Raw genomic sequence first — 19,997 nt, forward strand, 5'->3', positions numbered from 1 at the left:
CTCATCCTTTTTCCTAGTGAAGACAAGGCCTTAGAGTTTCCCCCACGCTACTCTTGGACATTTTCCCTGCTGTCCTCCAACGCTCAGGAAGGATACAGGCCTGTTATCTCTGATTAGCAGGTTGGGGCCTTGCTCAGAGGGGACGTTTTCTATACAGTCTCCCTACAGACATGGATTTTGGAGCACTTTGGATAACAGGCTCTAGTGCTCCTCTATAATACAGCCTGCACCCAGGGAACTACTTCCAAGAGTAGCCCCCTGGAGAAGAACAAAGGCAGAGGGTGGCAATGTGCACATCAGCCATTCTCTAAACCAGCTGAGCAGCAGACTTGAACTCATGCTCCTTGGGCATTGCCTTAGTTCATGGACTGTCATCCAGCTTCCTAAGCCACCCACTGACCATAACAGGAGTTGAGCTTGTCCACAAAGTTAGTGACCAGAGTCAGCAGCCAGGCTCCTGGTGCGCCTGTCCCACAGTGCCTGCACAAATCACTTTCTCTGGCAGATGAGCCCATTTGTAGAGTCACACAGAACCTCTAGTAACTGCTGAAATATTGCTTCCCTGGCCTGGCACAGAGCATTGGTCACTAGCTGGGGTCAAACCCAACTGGGTAAACTCCAGGGGCATGGATTCAGCCACAGGTGTGTGCCAAGAACAGTGTGAGAGCAAGCGACGTGTACGGACCCTCTACTCCAGGGGCTGTATCTCTGCACCCCCGAGAGGGAGTGACCCCACATTTGCACCAAAAATCCTACTCCTGGCTCTGATGAGGCAGCCATTTTTCATGGCAATTTGTGCTTGTGTGTGGACCTCAGAACACTTTGAAACACAGGCTCGTGACATGCAGGGTTGGCTCCCGCTTCAATATGATGTGGCAAAGGGCACCCCATGATAAGGACCCAGGTGGGGATGGGCTGGACTCTAATGAACTCCCTCCCCAGTTAAGGTACAGGTGTTAGTACAGGTGTTTGTGCAGGGCTGTAACCCCCTGCACATCATCCCCAGCCCATACAGGTCCCTCCCTGAGCTCCCTGCCCTGCCCCAGCACAGGCTCCTCTCTGAGCCACTGCATAGCACCCCCCAACTTGTAACCCCAGCTCCCTGCCCAGGCCCCTCCCTGAGCCCCCTGCACAGCCCTGTAACTCCAGCACAGAGGCCCCCGCTCCTCAGCAGCGGGCAGGGAGACCCCCACTTGCTCCCCGGTAGAAGCTGCTGGGAATTGCCCGCCTCAGGCTGTGCCCATCCCCGTGGAGTGAGGTCGCCGGGCTCCCGCTGCCGCCGCTCCCGGAGACCGGCCCAGCTGGGCAGGGGCGGGGCCGGATCTGACTGACAGCGATCGCTGCCAATCCCCGCGCGGAGGGATTAACCCTGCGCTGGCCGGCGCGGAAGCTCTTTGTCTGGGGAACTGGGCCGGCCTCCCTGCGTCCAGGCGGGGTGGCGTGGTGAGGGCGGGGTGGCCCGGACCTGGGGTGATGGGCCTTTCTGTGCTGGGGGGCAGGAACCTGGGGTGATGGGTGGGGGATGGGCCTTTCTGTGCTGGGGGTCAGGAACCTGGGGTGATGGGTGGGGGATGGGCCTTTCTGTGCTGGGGGGCAGGAACCTGGGGTGATGGGTGGGAGAGGGGCCTTTCTGTGCTGGGGGAGAGGAACCTGGGGTGATGGGTGGGAGAGGGGCCTGTCTGTGCTGGGGGGCAGGAACCTGGGGTGATGGGTGGGGGATGGGCCTGTCTGTGTTGGGGGGCAGGAACCTGGGGTGATGGGTGGGAGAGGGGCCTGTCTGTGCTGGGGGGCAGGGAGCTGGGTTATGGGTGGAGGATGAGCCTTTCTGTGCTGGGGGGCAGGAACCTGGGGTGATGGGTGGGAGAGGGGCCTGTCTGTGCTGGGGGGCAGGAACCTGGGGTGATGGGTGGGGGATGGGCCTGTCTGTGCTGGGGGGCAGGAACCTGGGGTGATGGGTGGGGGATGGGCCTTTCTGTGCTGGGGGGCAGGAACCTGGGGTGATGGGTGGGAGAGGGGCCTGTCTGTGCTGGGGGGCAGGAACCTGGGGTGATGGGTGGGGGATGGGCCTTTCTGTGCTGGGGGGCAGGAACCTGGGGTGATGGGTGGGAGAGGGGCCTTTCTGTGCTGGGGGAGAGGAACCTGGGGTGATGGGTGGGAGAGGGGCCTGTCTGTGCTGGGGGGCAGGGAGCTGGGTTATGGGTGGAGGATGAGCCTTTCTGTGCTGGGGGGCAGGAACCTGGGGTGATGGGTGGGAGAGGGGCCTGTCTGTGCTGGGGGGCAGGAACCTGGGGTGATGGGTGGGGGATGGGCCTGTCTGTGTTGGGGGGCAGGAACCTGGGGTGATGGGTGGGAGAGGGGCCTGTCTGTGCTGGGGGGCAGGGAGCTGGGTTATGGGTGGTGGATGAGCCTTTCTGTGCTGGGGGGCAGGAACCTGGGGTGATGGGTGGGAGAGGGGCCTGTCTGTGCTGGGGGGCAGGAACCTGGGGTGATGGGTGGGGGATGGGCCTGTCTGTGCTGGGGGGCAGGAACCTGGGGTGATGGGTGGGGGATGGGCCTTTCTGTGCTGGGGGGCAGGAACCTGGGGTGATGGGTGGGAGAGGGGCCTGTCTGTGCTGGGGGGCAGGAACCTGGGGTGATGGGTGGGGGATGGGCCTGTCTGTGCTGGGGGGCAGGAACCTGGGGTGATGGGTGGGGGATGGGCCTGTCTGTGCTGGGGGGCAGGAACCTGGGGTGATGGGTGGGAGAGGGGCCTGTCTGTGCTGGGGGGCAGGAACCTGGGGTGATGGGTGGGGGATGGGCCTTTCTGTGCTGGGGGGCAGGAACCTGGGGTGATGGGTGGGAGAGGGGCCTGTCTGTGCTGGGTGGCAGGGAGCTGGGTTATGGGTGGAGGATGAGCCTTTCTGTGCTGGGGGGCAGGAAACTGGGGTGATGGGCGGGGATGGGCCTGTCTGTGCTGGGGGGCAGGGAGCTGGAGTGATGGGTGGGGGATGGGCCTGTCTGTGCTGGGGGGCAGGGAGCTGGGGTGATGGGTGGGAGAGGGGCCTGTCTGTGCTGGGGGGCAGGAACCTGGGGTGATGGGTTGGTGGGTGTTTGGGTAAATCATGGCTAGGTCTCTCTTTTCCCCTCTGTTTGTTGTGGTTCTGACTCTCCCATCACACAGTAACATCCTGATTAATTGTTTTGCTGCAGCCCTCCCAGGAGCCTGGACGCATCCAGCAGGATCGACGGAGAGACCGAAGTTGGAGAACTAGAGCGCAGGCCCCAGCGGGGATAAGCTGGTCCTTGAAGACAGATCAGTAGCTCCTGGGTCTCCACATCCAGGCTCTGCGAGAGAATATGGAAATGGCAGATCCAATGGGCCCAAAAGCAGGGAATGAGCTGGAGAGAGACGGGAAGCAGCCAGTCCTGGGACCAACCATCTCAGTAAGACCTCAATGGCAGCTGAGGACTGAGCAGTGTGACAGGATGTCCCAGTATTGGAAAGATCAATTTCAGGAGGAGCTACAGAGCTTACGGACACCTGCTGAGGTTGTGCCGACATCAGTCCCTGCATCAAAAAACCCTCCACTGCTGGAGCTGACCCCAGAGGAGGATATTGAGGCCTATCTGGCTTCCTTCGAGCAAGTGGCTGAAGCCTGCCAGTGGCCCAGAAGAGAGTGGGTGACCCGCCTTGTGCCGGCCCTCAGTGGAAAAGCTTGGCAGGCCGTTAGCAGCCTGGATGCCAGAGATGCTGGAGATTACAGGAAGGTGAAGGCAGCCGTCCTGCGAGGGTGCAACGTTGGCACGGAGACACAGCGCCAGCGCTTCAGGCAGTTCCGCTACCAGGAAGCCGAGGGGCCCCGGGCAGTTTTCTGCCGACTCTGGGAACTCTCCCATCGATGGCTGAAGCCGGAGATCCGCACCAAGGAGCAGATCATGGAGCTGCTGATCCTGGAGCAGTTCCTGACCATCCTGCCGGAAGAAATCCAGAGCTGGGTTTCTGAACATTGCCCAGAGACGTGCGCCCAGGCAGTGTCCCTGGCCGAGGATTTCCAGGTAGGACTGCAACAGGCTGGGATATGAGAGCAGCAGGTGAGAGCAGGTGCAGGGGAATGTCCGGGGGCTCCATTGGGTTCTGCAGGGAATTTGGGTTCTACAGGGAATTTGACGGGGCAAGTTTGGGTGCTGGGTGAACACAGGGAATTTTCAAGGCAGGACATGAGTGGGGCTTGTTCTGTGTAATCCTGCTTTCAGCACTGGGATTGTGGCTGTCACAGCTCCCTGCTCTGCACACCTTGCCGTTCTCTCTGGGTATAAATGTCACTGCCCCTTATGCAGAGTCATGCAGGACCCTTGGGCAATAATTTCACTAGTATCTGCAGCTGCTGGGAGAGTGCAGTGACCTCTCCCAACATCTGAACTGATAGGGAGACTCGTTAACAGACTGGGGCTCCATGTGAATCCAGCGTGTGCTGTTAGGAGGCAATGTAGCATGGCCTGATCCTAGGGACCCAGCCCTGAGCATCCTCTGTGTGTCACATGCAGCCATCATGTCCTGGGGTACGCGTGTCTCCTGAGCTGCCTCACCTCACAGGAGGTTTACACAGATAAGTGGCCCTCACACACTGATCCCATGTTTTCGGAGTTGCTTGCTGCAGAATGATATTCAAGCTCCATGTCCTGGCCCCAAACAGAGGGTTTGAATTTTACCTCTGGACCCCTGCTAACTTTAGTTCATCAAGAATTTTGTCTGCATAAGGGCTACAGAATTGGGGAATTTAAAAGGGGTTGTGGGGATAGAAGCTGGTAGCGACTTTGTTTCCTTTCTTGCTGCAGGAGTGGGGTAGTAGCTGCGGGTACGAGTGAAATTGCCAAAGGGTCCTGCGTGACAGGGTTTGGCTTCTTTCCTTCAGCTCCTCTCAGAGATGCTGGATAGCATCATGGGGAGCCTGCCTTTCCCTGAGGTCCAAGCTCCTCCCAGGCTCATACTTCATAGCCTCAGCCTCCTCTTCCGGTTACCTCTCCTATTAGGTACAGGCCCTGCTGGCCAAAGCAGCTTCTGCCTGAGGAGCGGGGCACCCTTTGCCACGGGCACTATTCAGGTATGATTTCCCCCCTGACTCTCAGTCCCTGGTTGCCCAGTGACCCATATGGTTGGTTCCCAGGTCACAGTGCATGTGAAGGTTGAGGACGTGACCCCAGAGGAGATGGATGCCCCTGAAGCATTATGGGAATCTCAGAGCTCCCAGCTGAAGCCACCACAGCCCCATCCCGCATGGGGATCACCGGAGGAGGCGGCACTGAGGAAGTACGAGCTGCCAGGCGCCCCTGGAAAGGAGCCCCGAGTTGGACGAGAAATGGGTAATGAGCTCCTGAAGGGGCCTGGGGCGGGTCTTCCCGGGGGGCACTGAGGGGACAATGGAGAAGGGAGTCCCTCGGGCTCAGTGTGTGTGTGGGGAGAAGAGGGGAGTGGCTGGCTCAGGCCATGGGGGGGCTCTCCAGCAGGATTGCTGCCTGGAGAACGTGGGAGGCTGTGTGTGGGGTTGGGGTGGCCAGTGGGTGTCTCTTAGGTGACAAGTGGCCCAGGCAGTGGGGATGGGACTGTGGGAGCTGGGTGGCCCCGTAGCCAGTGCAGACCCTTCCTTGTGTGGGTCCTATTCTGTGGTGTTACCTAGCAGGAGCTAGGCCCATGTCATTCAGGGCTTCCCATGCATCCTGGCCAGCTCTGGTGGAAGCTCCTTCCCTCAGTCCCATCCATGGGACTGAGCACCCAGCTGGGAGACTGAGGCAGGATGGACCCTTCCTGTCCTCTGGGTAGTGAGTTAGGGGGATGGGAGGGTCTGACCCTCAGCAGAGGGGCTGTGGTTTATTTTCTCCCTGTTCTGGCCGGCTGAGTGAGAATGAGGAGTATCTCCGCAGGAAAGGCCTGAAGGAAGGTCCAGGGATGTTATTGGGGAAGCCCAAAAGTAACATGACCCAAGCCTGGCACTAGTCTGGAAATCCCTCACAGCTGTAATCTGTCAGTGGGGCAACCCCCCTGGGGTAGCAATGGTGGGAGCTGTAGCATAAGGAGGGCTCACATGTGTTTCCCACCGTGTGACCCAGCTGCGGGGCTCTGTGCAGAATGTCTGAGCAGAATATTCTCCTTGCCAGGCATGTTACAACCAACAGGCTTGGCCGGTCCTAGGCTTGTACCCTGCCCAGCCCCTGTCGCAGTGCCTGCAGTTGCAATGCGTTTTCAGGAAGAGCACAGTGGGTTTCGTCCCCTGGAGTCCAGGTTGAATATCCTGCCTCACTGGCTCTAACACAGGAACCCCTCATGATTCGCTTCCTTGTTTTGATGGTGGCTTTTAAGGAATCCTGTCCCCCCCGTACTCAACATTTCTTTAACAAAAACTTTTTTTTAATTTTTGGTGAAAAGTGGACATTTTTGTAAAGCAAACTCTTTTTGCAAATAATTGCTGACACTAATGACATTTTTCACAAAATTATTCATCCCGTTTTGTAAATAAAATATTGCATCTAAATGCTTTGTTCACATAAAGCCGACCATTTTGATAAATGAAAAATAAAAAAAATTGCAAAAGTAGACAATGGGTCCGTTTCCAAACACCACTTTGAAACCTCACAATTTTTTGGCAAAAATTTTTATCCATTTGTTTTTTATCTGGCTCTAATCTGTAAGTGGATTTCTGTAGGGAACATCATTGTCACCTAAACAGCAGGTCCGTTGAGTGGGGCAAAGGAACCAAAGAGACAGAGGAATCAATTAGCAAAAGAACAATTGAGTTGAGTCCTGAGTTGAGTTGAGGGCCATGAATGTAGGGCTGGGGCAGGGGTTGGTGTGTGGGAGGGGGTGCGGGGTGTGGGAGGGGGTGCAGGGTGCAGGAGGGGGCTCAGGGCAGGGTATTAGGGTGCAGGGGGGGTGCAGAGTGCAGGAGGGGGCTCAGGGCAAGGGGTTGGGGTGCAGGAGGGTTTGGGTGTGGGCTCTGGGGTGGCAGCGGAGCTAAGGCCAACTCCCTGCCTGCCCTGGCCCCGCACCGCTTCCAGAAGCGGCTGGCACCAAGTCCCTGCGGCCCCTAGGGGGCGGGGGGGGGGGTAGTGGACTCCTCGCGCTGTCCTCGCCTGTCGGTACCTCCCCCGAAGCTCCCATTGGCTGCAGTTCTCCGTTCCCAGCCAATGGGAGCTGTGGGGAGCAGTGCCTGCAGGCAAGGGCAGCGCATGGAGCCCTCTGCCCTCCCCCGGGGCTGCAGGGACATGGTGCCGGCCACTTCCGGGAGCGGCCAGGGGCCCGCGGCGCCACGGGGGTGGCAGTCCCATGGGCCGGATCCAAAGGCCTGACGGGCTGGATCTGGCCCACGGGCCGTAGTTTGCCCACCCCTGGACTATGGTCAGGAGAAGAGGGAAGAGAGAGGGGGAGCCTGGAGGAGAATTGAGGGGCTGGAGCAGAGGGAAAGGGAAATGTTGGGAGTTGAGGAAAAGCTATTGTGGGCCCTGGGGAAAGAGGAAGGAGAAAGGGATGTGGGGCTTCCTGCTTGTGCTCCTCCACAGCCCCCTATTTCTGCATGGCTGACTATTTGGCTCTTTTTGGGGGTCTCTCCAGTGGAAGGATGTGAGGAGCCTCACCCACTTCCACTTGGAAATACGAGAGATGAAATAATCTCTGGATTTTCTCTTCCATCCAGCAGGTGCCAGGATCCTGAGCAGGACTGAGAAGCAGCCTCACAGCAAAGGGCCTAAAAACCTGCAGCCCCCCAGCGTATCACTGCAGGATTCAGGAGAGAGCATTAACCACAGACCTGAGCAGGAAGGAGCCTGCAAGAGGCAGAAGAGGAGCCCAGTGGGGAATGAGTCAGATCCCCTAGGAGAACGTGAGAGTGGATTCAGGAGACTAATCCATCCTCCTGCACCGGGGAGACCTCGGACCACAGGGGACCTTCAAAATCAGAACAGCATTCACAGGACAGAGAAGCCCCATAAATGTCGAGATTGTGGGGAAAGGTTCTGGGAGAAGCAGGCACTCACGGCCCATGGGAGAGTCCATGAGAAAGACAGACCATATCCCTGTCCTGAATGTGGAAAGAGTTTCAACAGACTGACCCATCTCAAAACGCACCAGAGAACCCACACGGGAGAGAAACCCTATTTCTGTGCCGAATGTGGGAAGAACTTCGGCCACCTCTCCACGCTCATTACACACCAGAGGCTGCACACAGGGGAGAGACCCTACTCCTGTGACGAGTGTGGGAAAACTTTCACCAACCCCTCGGACCTCAACAAGCACCAGCGCTCCCACACTGGCGAGCGGCCCTACCCCTGCGCCGAGTGTGGGAAGCGCTTCAGCCAGCTCTCCAACCTGACGATGCACCAGAGGACTCACACACAGGAGAAGCCCTACCCCTGTGCCGAGTGCGGGAAGAGCTTCAAGTACCTGGCTTACCTCACCGTTCATCGGCGCTCCCACACTGGGGAACGGCCCTTCCCCTGCACCGAGTGCGGGAAGAGCTTCAGTCACAAATCCTCTTTGGCCCGTCACCTGAGAATCCATGCCAGAGCCGCAGCCATGGACAAGTGAGACCCTCCCAACAGAGGGCTCCACTCCGGTCGTGTGTGTATAATAACGTGAAGCAGGCCCTGAGAGAAGCTAGTCCCATGCCCACTAACAGAACCATCCCCCTCATGGACACCGGGGGGCGTGAATTGGGACTTCACCTTAGTCCTTTGAGGTGTCCTGATTCCAGAACCGCCCCAGCAGTGATTTGCTCCTTCCTGCTTGAACTAGTGAGGAGAGGGCCACTGTAGGGGCTTGTCTTTGCTGCATATTAACTTTTTGTAACTCAAGTGTTGTCCCTCACTCGAGTCCCATCCACATACAGTACCTTTAAGTGGGGTGCAGTGGTGCTGTGACCCCAAGGAGGGGGCATAGGCTAAAATTGGAGCACAACTCATCAGCTGCTAACACAACCCCTCTGTAGTGTGGCTCCAGGCTTGTGCCACTTGCATATCACTAGTTCTCCAGCGCCTTCCCATGATTCCCCTAGTATGCCCAGAAAGGCAGACAAGTTCTCCCACTACTCACTGGGAAACGCGTGTACCCAGAAGCCATAGTGCCATACTCGAGGGAGCGCAGAGCCTGTTCGGGTACAGCCGCGTGGCTGTTCTCAGCCGAGCTCGGCTGACTCGAGAGGAGTCACTGGGCCGCAGATAACTCAAGTTAACTCTGTAGTGAAGGCAGACCCGGTGAGGCTGGCAGGCCCCAGTCCCAGCAGTACCAGGAACAGCACCTCCAGGGGAAGGCATTGGGCCAACCCTACCTCTTGCCCCACTGCCAACCAGTTCTACCTCGGTGCCCCCGCACAGCCACCTTCTTCCACGCTCTGCCCTACTCAGTGGCACCCAGCCTCACCAGAGCTTCAGAGCCCTCTGTCATCTTTTCCCAGCAGCCACATGTCACCGGGGCCCAAGTCTGCTGCATTGACTCCCTGCCTCCCACTCACCCGACTGGCTCTTCCAGCTGACTCTTATCTCAGCCTAAGCATTGACATTCTCTGTGTGCTCTTCTGTATTTAATCATCGCCCCCGCCTCCATCCCCCCCCCCGGTTTTCTGCTCCTGTCCTGTTAACGCTCTTTCTGTTTGCTGCCCTGTCTCTAGTGCATTGCGTTGTCCAGACCACGTGGTTGCTCCTTGGCTCAGCTGCCCATCAGCACAACCGCTGATTCAGTTTTATTGGTGTGAGATTTTGATCAGATGGCCCCAATCCTGCACGGAGCTCCACGTGGGCAGATTCCTCTGGAATGCTGCCTGGCTACTGGGGTCCCCATGTGTAGCTCAATGCAAGATTGGGGCCTTAGTTTAAAATCTTCTGATCTTCCCTTCCTCATTGGTTACCCTTCTGAATTGCTGGTATTTTTTATTTATTTCCTGCTGATTTGATTGTAATGTACTGAACAGTACTCCTTGTCAATCAATCACTGCTCTGCACACTTAATTAACTCTCTTTCCCTGTTCCTTTGACTCAGTTAAACCCACTCTCTTGATTTGGCCCTTGTGTAACTGCCTGTTGCCATTCTCGCTGTTGTCCCCCTGACTTCTTGCCCTGTCGAGTCCCAACTCACTGTAATGATGTTTTATCAGTCTCCCTGGATGGGTTTAGTTTCTGGCTGGAACAGGGAGAAGGGGTGGAAAGTGGGACCTGCGTGGTGGTGCTAAGGGGTGCGTCAAGACACTTGGTAACACGTGTGATCCAAGGACAGCCCTTACATCTCCAGCTGCAGCCTGGTGCCGCTCTGCTTTTCTCACTGCAGCCCAGCCAGCAGTGCACCATGGGAATAAGTGGCCCAGTGATTCACAGGGACAGTTTTACGATTACGGTGTTTACGTTGGTAAGTGAAGAACACGTGCCATCCCCACAAGTGCTTCATTTCCTTGTTGGGGAGGCAACATTTGGAGGAACCCAGCCCAAGATGTTGCAGGGGGAAGAACCAGGGTAGCCAGAACTGGTGCAGGCCCAGCATCTTTGCATCCACACTGGGTGCCTGAGAGAGTTACTCTCACTCGGGAGCAGCCGTCCTGCTGTTCCCATGTAGATGTTGTGATATTCTGTAGTTTTGGGCTCCATGAGCCAGCAAAGCAAAACCAGAGCTTAGACTTCAACTTCCACTGTGGATGGTGAGTCTTGTGTGTTGTGACTGAATGGCTGCTTCCCTGCAGCTCCAGAGGGGCTAGGGAGCGCACAGCAGACAGGCCTCATGTACAGCTTGAGAATGAGGACCTGTAATTCATCAGTGTAGCTCCACTGGCAGAAGCAACAGTGGAAGCTGTAGTGTAGACAGGACTTTGGCATTGTTACCATTGTGTCATCAACCCCTAACCAGCAAGTGAGCTGTTGGCCAGCTTACCACTCTTTCCAAATACCGACTGAAGAAGCTCTGATGGAAGAAGGGGCTCTGAGGGCATCAGAGAAGATTTGCAGGCTTCTGCTGAGAAATTTCAGGGCTCCTGCCATGACCTTCCCATTCCTGGATGCACACCTTCTTCAACGCCACTCTCTCGGGTCACTATCTCTCTACGCTTCCTCTCTGGACGCTTCCCTGTCAATAGTGGGTGATCCTGGCTGTATTAACTATTTCAAGGGCCTTGCAGATCTCTTCAAAACCTGATTGACTACACCTTGGTCTCCTGGGTTTGAAAAGCTACTAACCCCAATAAATACAATATACATAATAGTGTTCAGTAACCCTGCTACGTTACTGCAGGAGGGAAAGCCTAATCCGGTAAGAGCCCAGCCGTGCTTCTCTTCCTGATCACAATCTACCCCCTCTGCACACCTGCTCCCTGTCTCTTTCAGAGCCACCCAACAATCTTCACGTTCAGCCCCCAAAAGCTCCAAACCAGCTGTCTAGAGCGGCCCTCCACGAGCCGCAGCTTCTACGTCTCTGGGCACCCAGTAGCCCATGTTCTTGGAGCCACATCATAGAGTTTCACATAATAGTTATAACACCATCTCATATCACACAATTTCAAGTTAACACAGTCCCTTCTCCACAACTCCAGTGAATATGGAGGGAGGAGAGGACAATCCAAGTGCGATGCCTAAAAGATATCCCCACAGTTTGGCGTCTGACATGGGAAAGGTGCGTGGTGCAGCTCCTGCACTCCCATCGTTGGAGCTCCCAAAGTCCCTGTAAGGGGAGGACACTAAGGCTATCTCTTCACTGAGAAAAAAAAGGGGGGTTTAACCATAGGATAATTGACGTGTATTAGCTCTCCTGCTGTGCACACACAGTGGAGTTACTGTGAGGTAAACCAGGCAAGGTCAACCATGGGCAGGGGGGCAAAGTTCTGACCTCACCCAGCTGCCTTGTGAACACTATGAGCAGGTTTTCTCCACTTAGGATTTTACAACATGATAATTATCCCCAATTGTTATCTCACTGTTTAAAAAAAGGGCACCACTGTAAAATGCGCAGTAAGCACAGGGCAAAGCCTTGGGGTTAGCCATGATAGGAAGAGGCATGCCGATTGATCTTACCCTCCCCCAAAAGGCACGTAAAGTTCACACTGCATAGAAAAATGAGTGACTCTTAAGAAGCCATCCTGGCACAACTCTAGGCAGGTGCTCAGATACTCCCTGGGGAGACTCTATGTGAACCTAAGAATGGCCACACTGGATCAGACCAATGGTCCATCTAGCCCAGTTCTGTCTTCCCATAGTGGCCAATGCCAGGTGCTTCAGAGGGAATGAATGGAACAAGCAATCATTCAGTGATCCATCCCCTGTTGTCCACTCCTAGCTTCTGACAGTCAGAGGCTAGGGATACACAGATCATGGGATTGCATCCCTGTCCATTTTGGCTAATAGAGATTGATGGACCTATCCTCCATGAGACCAACTATAAACTGAAGTGACTGTACAGATGCTGGGTTCTGCCATATCTGAGGAGCAAGGAAGAGGGTGTGAAGCCATCTCACTGGGACAATAGCTTTGCAAGCAAATCAGAGGTTGAAACAGCAAGCTCAGCAGAGCAGCACATAGGTGCTCACCTGGCCCTCCAGGTCCTGGCAGGGGTGAGAATGTAACACCAAAAGCTAACTGTCTGGGGAAAACCTTGGAACACCAGGGGCTTGAGGCACCAGGTGCATTACTGTCTCTATTGGCCTTGGCACTTGTAGTGCCCAAACTTTAGATGGGGCTAGGTAGACCCTGGTCTTATACATCAGAAGGGACCTGAATCAGACTGATAAAGGCTTATAGCTTTGCTGTTCCTGGGTGCAGGTTACATGGGATGGGAGGTAAACCCTGTAACTGCCACCATCAGGAAAAGGGAGAAAAATTATATGCAGGTTCCTGTGTTAGAACCAGAGATGGGCTATTGGGCAAAGGGGAGATTTCAGGGGACAGCACGGGCCCCAGGCTTCAGCCCAGAATCCCCCATCCAAACAGCAGTGGCAGCAGCTGGAGTAAAGGTGGAGGGGACACCGCTGTGTGGAGATGACTGTTGTGTCCTGGAGACAACACCCTCTGCCTGGAAGATTCACGGAAAAAGGCTGGCTGTACCCAAGAACAATTCATTAAACAGGGCATTTGTTTGCAACAGAATATTAATAGTAATGACAGTTTCCACAACCTCTCTGCTGGTGAGATTATCAGGGCTCGAGTGCCCCAACTCCTTTCTCTACTGGACAGAGAAGAGATCATCGCCCGTAGGACTAATCCCAAACATTCAAAAATCACGAGAGTGGCTTAACGATCATTAGATTTAAAAAAAAATCTGAATTTTCCTTCTGGGTTGTGAGTCTCCCACCCTTTAGTAAGTCGGAATGTACCAGGATCAACATTTAACATAGTGCACAGCAATAATGCTCTAGTTCAAACAGGAATTAGTTCAGGGAAGTCCTATGTCCTGTGTTATGCGAGAAGTCAGACGAGAGGATCGCAGTGGCTTCTGGCCTTATAATCAAAGACTCGATGAACCTCCGGCTCAGCATTTCCAAGGGGGACTCCTCAGGCACCCTCCTAACCTCTGGCTTCAGTCTCATTGAAAACACTGGGAGTTGGTGGCCATTTTGACTTATAGGCAGCCCCATTTCTGCATGCAAAGGCTGTAGGAAAAGTGTGGCCAGATTGACTGAGGCAGTTTGTCTTCATCCCTGTTGAAAGCAGAGGGAGGTGGTGGCCATTCTGCATAGTGTAAATCTCGCAGAGCAGATGCAACGAATCACAAGCGTGTGAGGAAACACCAAATAACACCAGACTCGGGATCAAATGGGCAAGGCAACTCTGAAACAGTCTCACTCTCCTGGCTGATCATGAAGAAAAGGATGACGGAGGAAAGGGGCTCCTACCAGGCCTTGGTCAGGGTGGGTGGGAAGCTCTGAGTGATAGAATCATAGAACTGGAAGGGACCTTGAGAGGTCATCTAGCCCAGTCCCCTGCACTCAGGCAGGACTAAGTATTATCTAGACCATCCCTGACAGGTGTTTGTCCAACCTTCTCTTAAAAATCCCCAATGATGAAGATTCCACAACCTCCCTAGGCAATTTATTCCAGTGCTTAATCACTCTGACGGTTAGAAAGGTTTTCCTAATGTCCAACCTAAACCGCCCTTGCTGCAATTTAAGCCCATTGCTTCTTGTCCTATCCTCAGAGGTTAAGAAGAACAATTTTTCTCCCGCCTCCTTGTAACAACCTTTTATGTACTTGAAAACTGTTATCATGTCCTGTTCTCTTCTCCAGACTAAACAAACCCAATTTTTTCAATCTTCCCTCATAGGTCATGTTTTCTAGACCTTCAATCATTTTTGTTGCTCTTCTGTGGACTTTCTCCAATTTGTCCACATCTTTCCTGAAATGTGGTGCCCAGAACTGGACACAATACTCCAGTTGAGGCCTAATCAGCGCGGAGTAGAGCAGAAGAATTACTTCTCGTATCTTGCTTACAATACTCCTGCTAATACATCCCAGAATGATGTTTGCTTTTTTTGCAACAGCGTTACACTGTTGACTCATATTTAGTTTGTGATCCACTATGACCCCCAGATCACTTTCCGCAGTACTCCTTCCTAGCCAGTCATTTTCCATTTTGTATGTGTGCAACTGATTGATTGTTCCTTCCTAAGTGGAATACTTTGCATTTGTCCTTATTGATGTTCATCCCATTTCTCCAGTTTGTCCAGATAATTTTGAATTTGAAACCTATCCTCCAAAGCACTTGCAACCCCTTCCAGCTTGGTATCGTCTGCAAACTTTATAAGTGTACTCTCTATGCCATTATCTAAATCATTGATAAAGATATTGAACAGAACTGGACCCAGAACCGATCCCTGCAGGATCCTACTTGTTATGCCCTTCCAGCATGACTGTGAACCACTGATAACTACTCTCTGGGAATAATTTTCCAACCAGTTATGCATCCACCTTATAGTAGTTCCATCTAGGTTGTATTTCCCTAGTTTGTTTATGAGAAGGTCATGCGAGACAGTATTAAAAGCCTTACTAAAGTCAAGATATACCACATCTACTGATTCCCCCTATCCAGGCTTGTTACCCTGATATGGGCCAGGAGAAGATGACACATGCTGGGTGTAATATTGAACAGCAGACACAGGAGGCGGCCTTACTGCAGGCGGCCAAGCCATCATTTACCTCCTATGCTCAGCCCCATAGTCCTCCATATGGGACATTGGCCTCCCATGAGACATCTGATTCAACCTGGGCGCTCTCCAGCGAGATACACCCCCACCTCCTCTCAATCTCAGTGTGAGCACCCTCCATACAGCACCTAGCCTCCAAAGTCCAAGCGCCTCTTCCGGAGTTACCTGCAGCTGGGAAAGCCCTACTGTCCCCAGTCGGTGAGGCAGCCAGCCTCTTCATGCAGCCTCCCCCTTTCCTCAGGTGCCAGTTGTATGGTGCCCTAGTTAAAGGTGCCAGCCCCCATTTAAATTTTCTGAGCCACCTCTTTTACCCAATACTATCAGCACTGGACATTTTCTCCCCTGCTGCCCTTCATTGCCCCACCCAAGAGAAGTGTCCACTGTCCCACATACACAGCTTATTTGCAGTGGAGCTCCTCCCTAAGGACATGGGACAACTTGTATCATGGTCCTGGCAGTTTACTCACTCCCACTTTATCCCTGGATACACACTTGTGACTGAGCTGCCGTTGCTTCTGAGATTTCCATTACGCTTCAGGACACTCTGAAGTCACTTGCACGACCACACACACCCTTTGACCTGAGCGTAAGCCAGATATGTCACCATGGCGCCAGAGCCTGAGAATTACAGAGGAGAGGCATATCTACAAGGCACCACTGGCAAAGCAGTCCATCCACCCACAGGCAGAGGAGCGGTCCACAGCGGGGTACTTGGACAAATCAGTGCAAGGAGGAAGAAGGGGATGAAGGCCGGGGCTCAGAGGAGAAGGCTCCATTCCTGCCCTAATGGAGTCTAGGAGCCTCAGAAGCTCTTCCTCACTGAGGTCCAAGCCAGAGAATTACAGGCTCACTCCAAAGCCATATAACGCCCTCATGACGGCTAGAGCAGGAGCTACAGAGGCCAGCCCCCAGGAGTTATGCACTGTCCCTATGTAGAAGTCTATAAACTGTGATCAAGTCACCCCTTAACCTTCTCTTTGTTAAGCTAAATAAATTGAGCTCCTGGAGTCTATGACTGTAAGGCAGGTTTTCTAACCCTTCAATCATTCTCATGACTCTTCTCTGAACCCTCTCCAGTTTATCAGCATCCTTCTTGAATTGAGGTCTGGACACAGTAGTCCAGCAGTGGTCATACCAGTGCCAAATACAAAGGGAACACAAACTCTACACCTATTTGATAGCCATGGATCAAGCCCTTTTGGCCACAGCATTGCCCTGAAAGCTCATGTTCAGCTGCTTATCCCAAATCTTTTTCAGAGTCACTGCTTCCCAGGATAGAGTCCCCCACCCTGTAAATGTGGCCTGCATTCTTTGCTCCTAGATGTACAGCTGGCTGTATTAAAACACATATTGTTTGTGTGCATCCAGCTCATCAAGCAATCCATTCGTAGGGGTAAAGAAGGGATTCCCCCCCCGCCAATGTATTATGGGAGGATTTTACTATCCCCTTCTTCTGAAGCATCCTCCAGGATGGCTGGAGATGGGACACTAGGTGAGCTGGGTTGACGTATTCTGTCTCTCAAGTGCTTGACTGGCTGGTTCTTGCCCACACGCTCAGAGTCTAACTGATCACCATATATAGGGTCAGGAAGGAATTTTTCTCCAGGTCAGATTGGCAGTGACCTTGGGTTTTTGTTTTTTATTGTTTTGTCCTTTGCCTTGGCCTTTGCCTTCCTCTGAGTGAGTCACATGCCAGGATTATTTGGGTGTATCTCACTTAATCATTTGTCTGCCATTGCGGGGGCCTCAGGCACTGGTGCACCTTGGTCCTTCCTATTATCTGCCTGTGGAACGTACTAGTTGAATCTCCTCAGGGCTGTAACACTTTGGCCTAATTTTAGTTATTGAGCTTAGTGTGCGGGTGGTGCTGGTGGCCTGTGATATAGAGGAAGTCAGACTAGATGATCTGGTGGTCAGTTCTGGCCTTAAGGCCTATGACTGCATGACCTCCTGTATAGCACAGGCCAGAGAACTTTCCTCAAAATAATTCCTGGAGCAGATATTTTAGAAAAACAGCCAATCATGATTTAAAAATGGTCAGGGATGCAGAATTCACCACAGCCCTTGGTAAATTGTTCCAAGGGTTAATTCCCCTCACTGTTAAAAATGTGTATCTTATTTCCACTGTGAATTTGTCTAGCTTCAACTTCCAGCCATTGGATCATGTTCTACCTTTCTCTGCTAGTTTGAGAGCTCTTTTTTCAATCTGTGCTCCCCATGTCAGTACTTATAGCCTGTGATCAAGTCCCCCTTTAACCTTCTCTTGATTCAGCAAAATAGATCAAGCTTCTTGAGTCTATCACTCTAAGGCAGGTTTTCTAATCCTTTAATCGTTCCTATGGATCTTTTCTGAACTGTCTACAATTTATGTACATCCTTAGAATCATAGAATATCAGGGTTGGAAGGGACCTCAGGAGGTAATCTAGTCCAACCCCCTGCTCAAAGCAGGACCAATCCCAAATTAAATCATCCCAGCCAGGGCTTTGTCAAGCCTGACCTTAAAAACTTCTAAGGAAGGAGATTCTACCACCTCCCTAGGTAACACATTCCAGTGTTTCACCACCCTCCTAGTGAAAAAGTTTTTCCTAATATCCAACCTAAATCTCCCCCACTGCAACTTGAGACCATTACTCCTTGTTCTGTCATCTGCTACCACTGAGAACAGTCTAGAGCCATCCTCTTTGGACCCCCCTTTCAGGTAGTTGAAAACAGCTATCAAATCCCACCTCATTCTTCTCTTCCGCAGACTAAACAATCCCAGTTCCCTCAGCCTCTCCTCATAACTCATGTGTTCCAGTCCCCTAATCATTTTTGTTGCCCTCTGCTGGACAATTTCCAATTTTTCCACATCCTTCTTGTAGCGTGGGGCCCAAAACTGGACACAGTACTCCAGATGAGGCCTCACCAATGTCGAATATAGGGGAACGATCACGTCCCTCGATCTGCTGGCAATGCCCCTACTTATACATCCCAAAATGCCATTTTGGCCTTCTTGGTTGACTCATATCCAGCTTCTTGTCCACTGTAACCCCTAGGTCCTTTTCTGCAGAACTGCTGCCGAGCCATTCGGTCCCTAGACTGTAGCGGTGCATGGGATTCTTCCGTCCAAAGTGCAGGACTCTGCACTTGTCCTTGTTGAACCTCATCAGATTTCTTTTGGCCCAATCCTCTAATTTGTCTAGGGCTCTCTGTATCCTATCCCTACCCTCCAGCGTATCTATCTCTCCTCCCAGTTTAGTGTCATCTGCAAATTTGCTGAGGGTGCAATCCACACCATCCTCCAGATCGTTAATGAAGATATTGAACAAAACTGGGCTGAGGACCGACCCTTGGGGCACTCCACTTGATCCTGGCTGCCAACTAGACATGGAGCCAGTGATCACTACCCGTTCAGCCCGACAATCTAGCCAGCTTTCTATCCACCTAAAAATCCATTCATCCAGCCCATACTTCTTTAACTTGCTGACAAGAATACTGTGGGAGACCGTGAGAAAAGCTTTGCTAAAGTTAAGGAACAGCACATCCACTGCTTTTCCCTCATCCACAGAGCCAGTTATCTCGTCATAGAAGGCAATTAGATTAATCAGGCATGACTTGCCCTTGGTGAATCCATGCTGACTGTTCCTGATCACTTTCCTCTCCTCTAAGTGCTTCAGAATGGATTCCTTGAGGACCTGCTCCATGATTTTTCCTGGGACTGAGGTGAGGCTGACTGGCCTGTAGTTCCCAGGATCCTCCTTCTTCCCTTTTTTAAAGATGGGAATTACATTAGCCTTTTTCCAGTTGTCTGGGACCTCCCCCAATCTCCATGAGTTTTCAAAGATAATGGCCAATGGCTCTGCAATCACATCCGCCAACTCCTTTAGCACTCTCAGATGCAGCGCATCCGGCCCCATGGACTTGTGCTCGTCCAGCTTTTCTAAATAGTCCCGAACCACTTCTTTCTCCACAGAGGGCTGGTCACCTCCTCCCCATGCTGTGCTGCCCAGTGCAGTAGTCTGGGAGCTGACCTTGTTCGTGAAGACAAAGGCAAAAAAAGCATTGAGTACATTAGCTTTTTCCACATCCTCTGTCACTAGGTTGCCTCCCTCATTCAGTAAGGGGCCCACACTTTCCTTGGCTTTCTTCTTGTTGCTAACTTACCTGAAGAAACCCTTTTTGTTATTCTTAACATCTCTTGCTAGCTGCAACTCCAGGTGTGATTTGGCCTTTCTGATTTCACTCCTGCATCCCCGAGCAATATTTTTATACTCTTCCCTGGTCATTTGTCCAATCTTCCACTTCTTGTAAGCTTCTTTTTTGTGTTTAAGATCAGCAAGGATTTCACTGTTAAGCCAAGCTGGTCGCCTGCCATATTTACTATTCTTTCTACACATCGGGATGGTTTGTCCCTGTAACCTCAGTAAGGATTCTTTAAAATACAGCCAGCTCTCCTGAACTCCTTTCCCCGTCATGTTATTCTCCCAGGGGATCCTGCCCATCAGTTCCCTGAGGGAGTCAAAGTCTGCTTTTCTGAAGTCCAGGGTCCGTATTCTGGGGCTTTCCTTTCTTCCTTGTGTCAGGATCCTGAACTCGACCATCTCATGGTCACTACCTCCCAGGTTCCCATCCACTTTTGCTTCCCCTACTAATTCTTGAATTGTGCACACATTCTTCAATTCTTCTTGAATTGTGCACACCAGAACTGGTCATAGTACTCCAGCAGCAGCTGCATCAGAGCAAAGCACAGAGGTGAAATAACCTCTCTATCCTACTCAAGATTCCCTTGTTTATGAATCCAAGGATCACATTAGCCTTTTTTGCCAGTGTCACACTGGGAGCTCATGTTCAACTGACTATCCACCACAACCCCCAAGTATTTT

The 19,997-nt window shown here is 52.7% G+C and overlaps 1 protein-coding gene across 1 annotated transcript in view; it reads left to right on the forward strand.

The window, feature by feature from the left end:
* The first annotated feature begins 3,300 nt into the window (after positions 1–3,300).
* Positions 3,301–19,997, forward strand: part of LOC141976814 (uncharacterized) — a 53,465-nt gene continuing 36,768 nt past the window's right edge. The window contains exons 1-3 of the mRNA XM_074937978.1: positions 3,301–4,035; positions 5,145–5,340; positions 7,665–8,553. Coding sequence (XP_074794079.1) covers positions 3,337–4,035; positions 5,145–5,340; positions 7,665–8,553 — 1,784 coding nt within the window. The 5' untranslated portion in view covers positions 3,301–3,336. The remainder of the gene's footprint in view (positions 4,036–5,144; positions 5,341–7,664; positions 8,554–19,997) is intronic.

Source organism: Natator depressus, chromosome 23 (genome assembly GCF_965152275.1).
Source record: "Natator depressus isolate rNatDep1 chromosome 23, rNatDep2.hap1, whole genome shotgun sequence".
Taxonomy (NCBI): Eukaryota; Metazoa; Chordata; order Testudines; family Cheloniidae; genus Natator; species Natator depressus.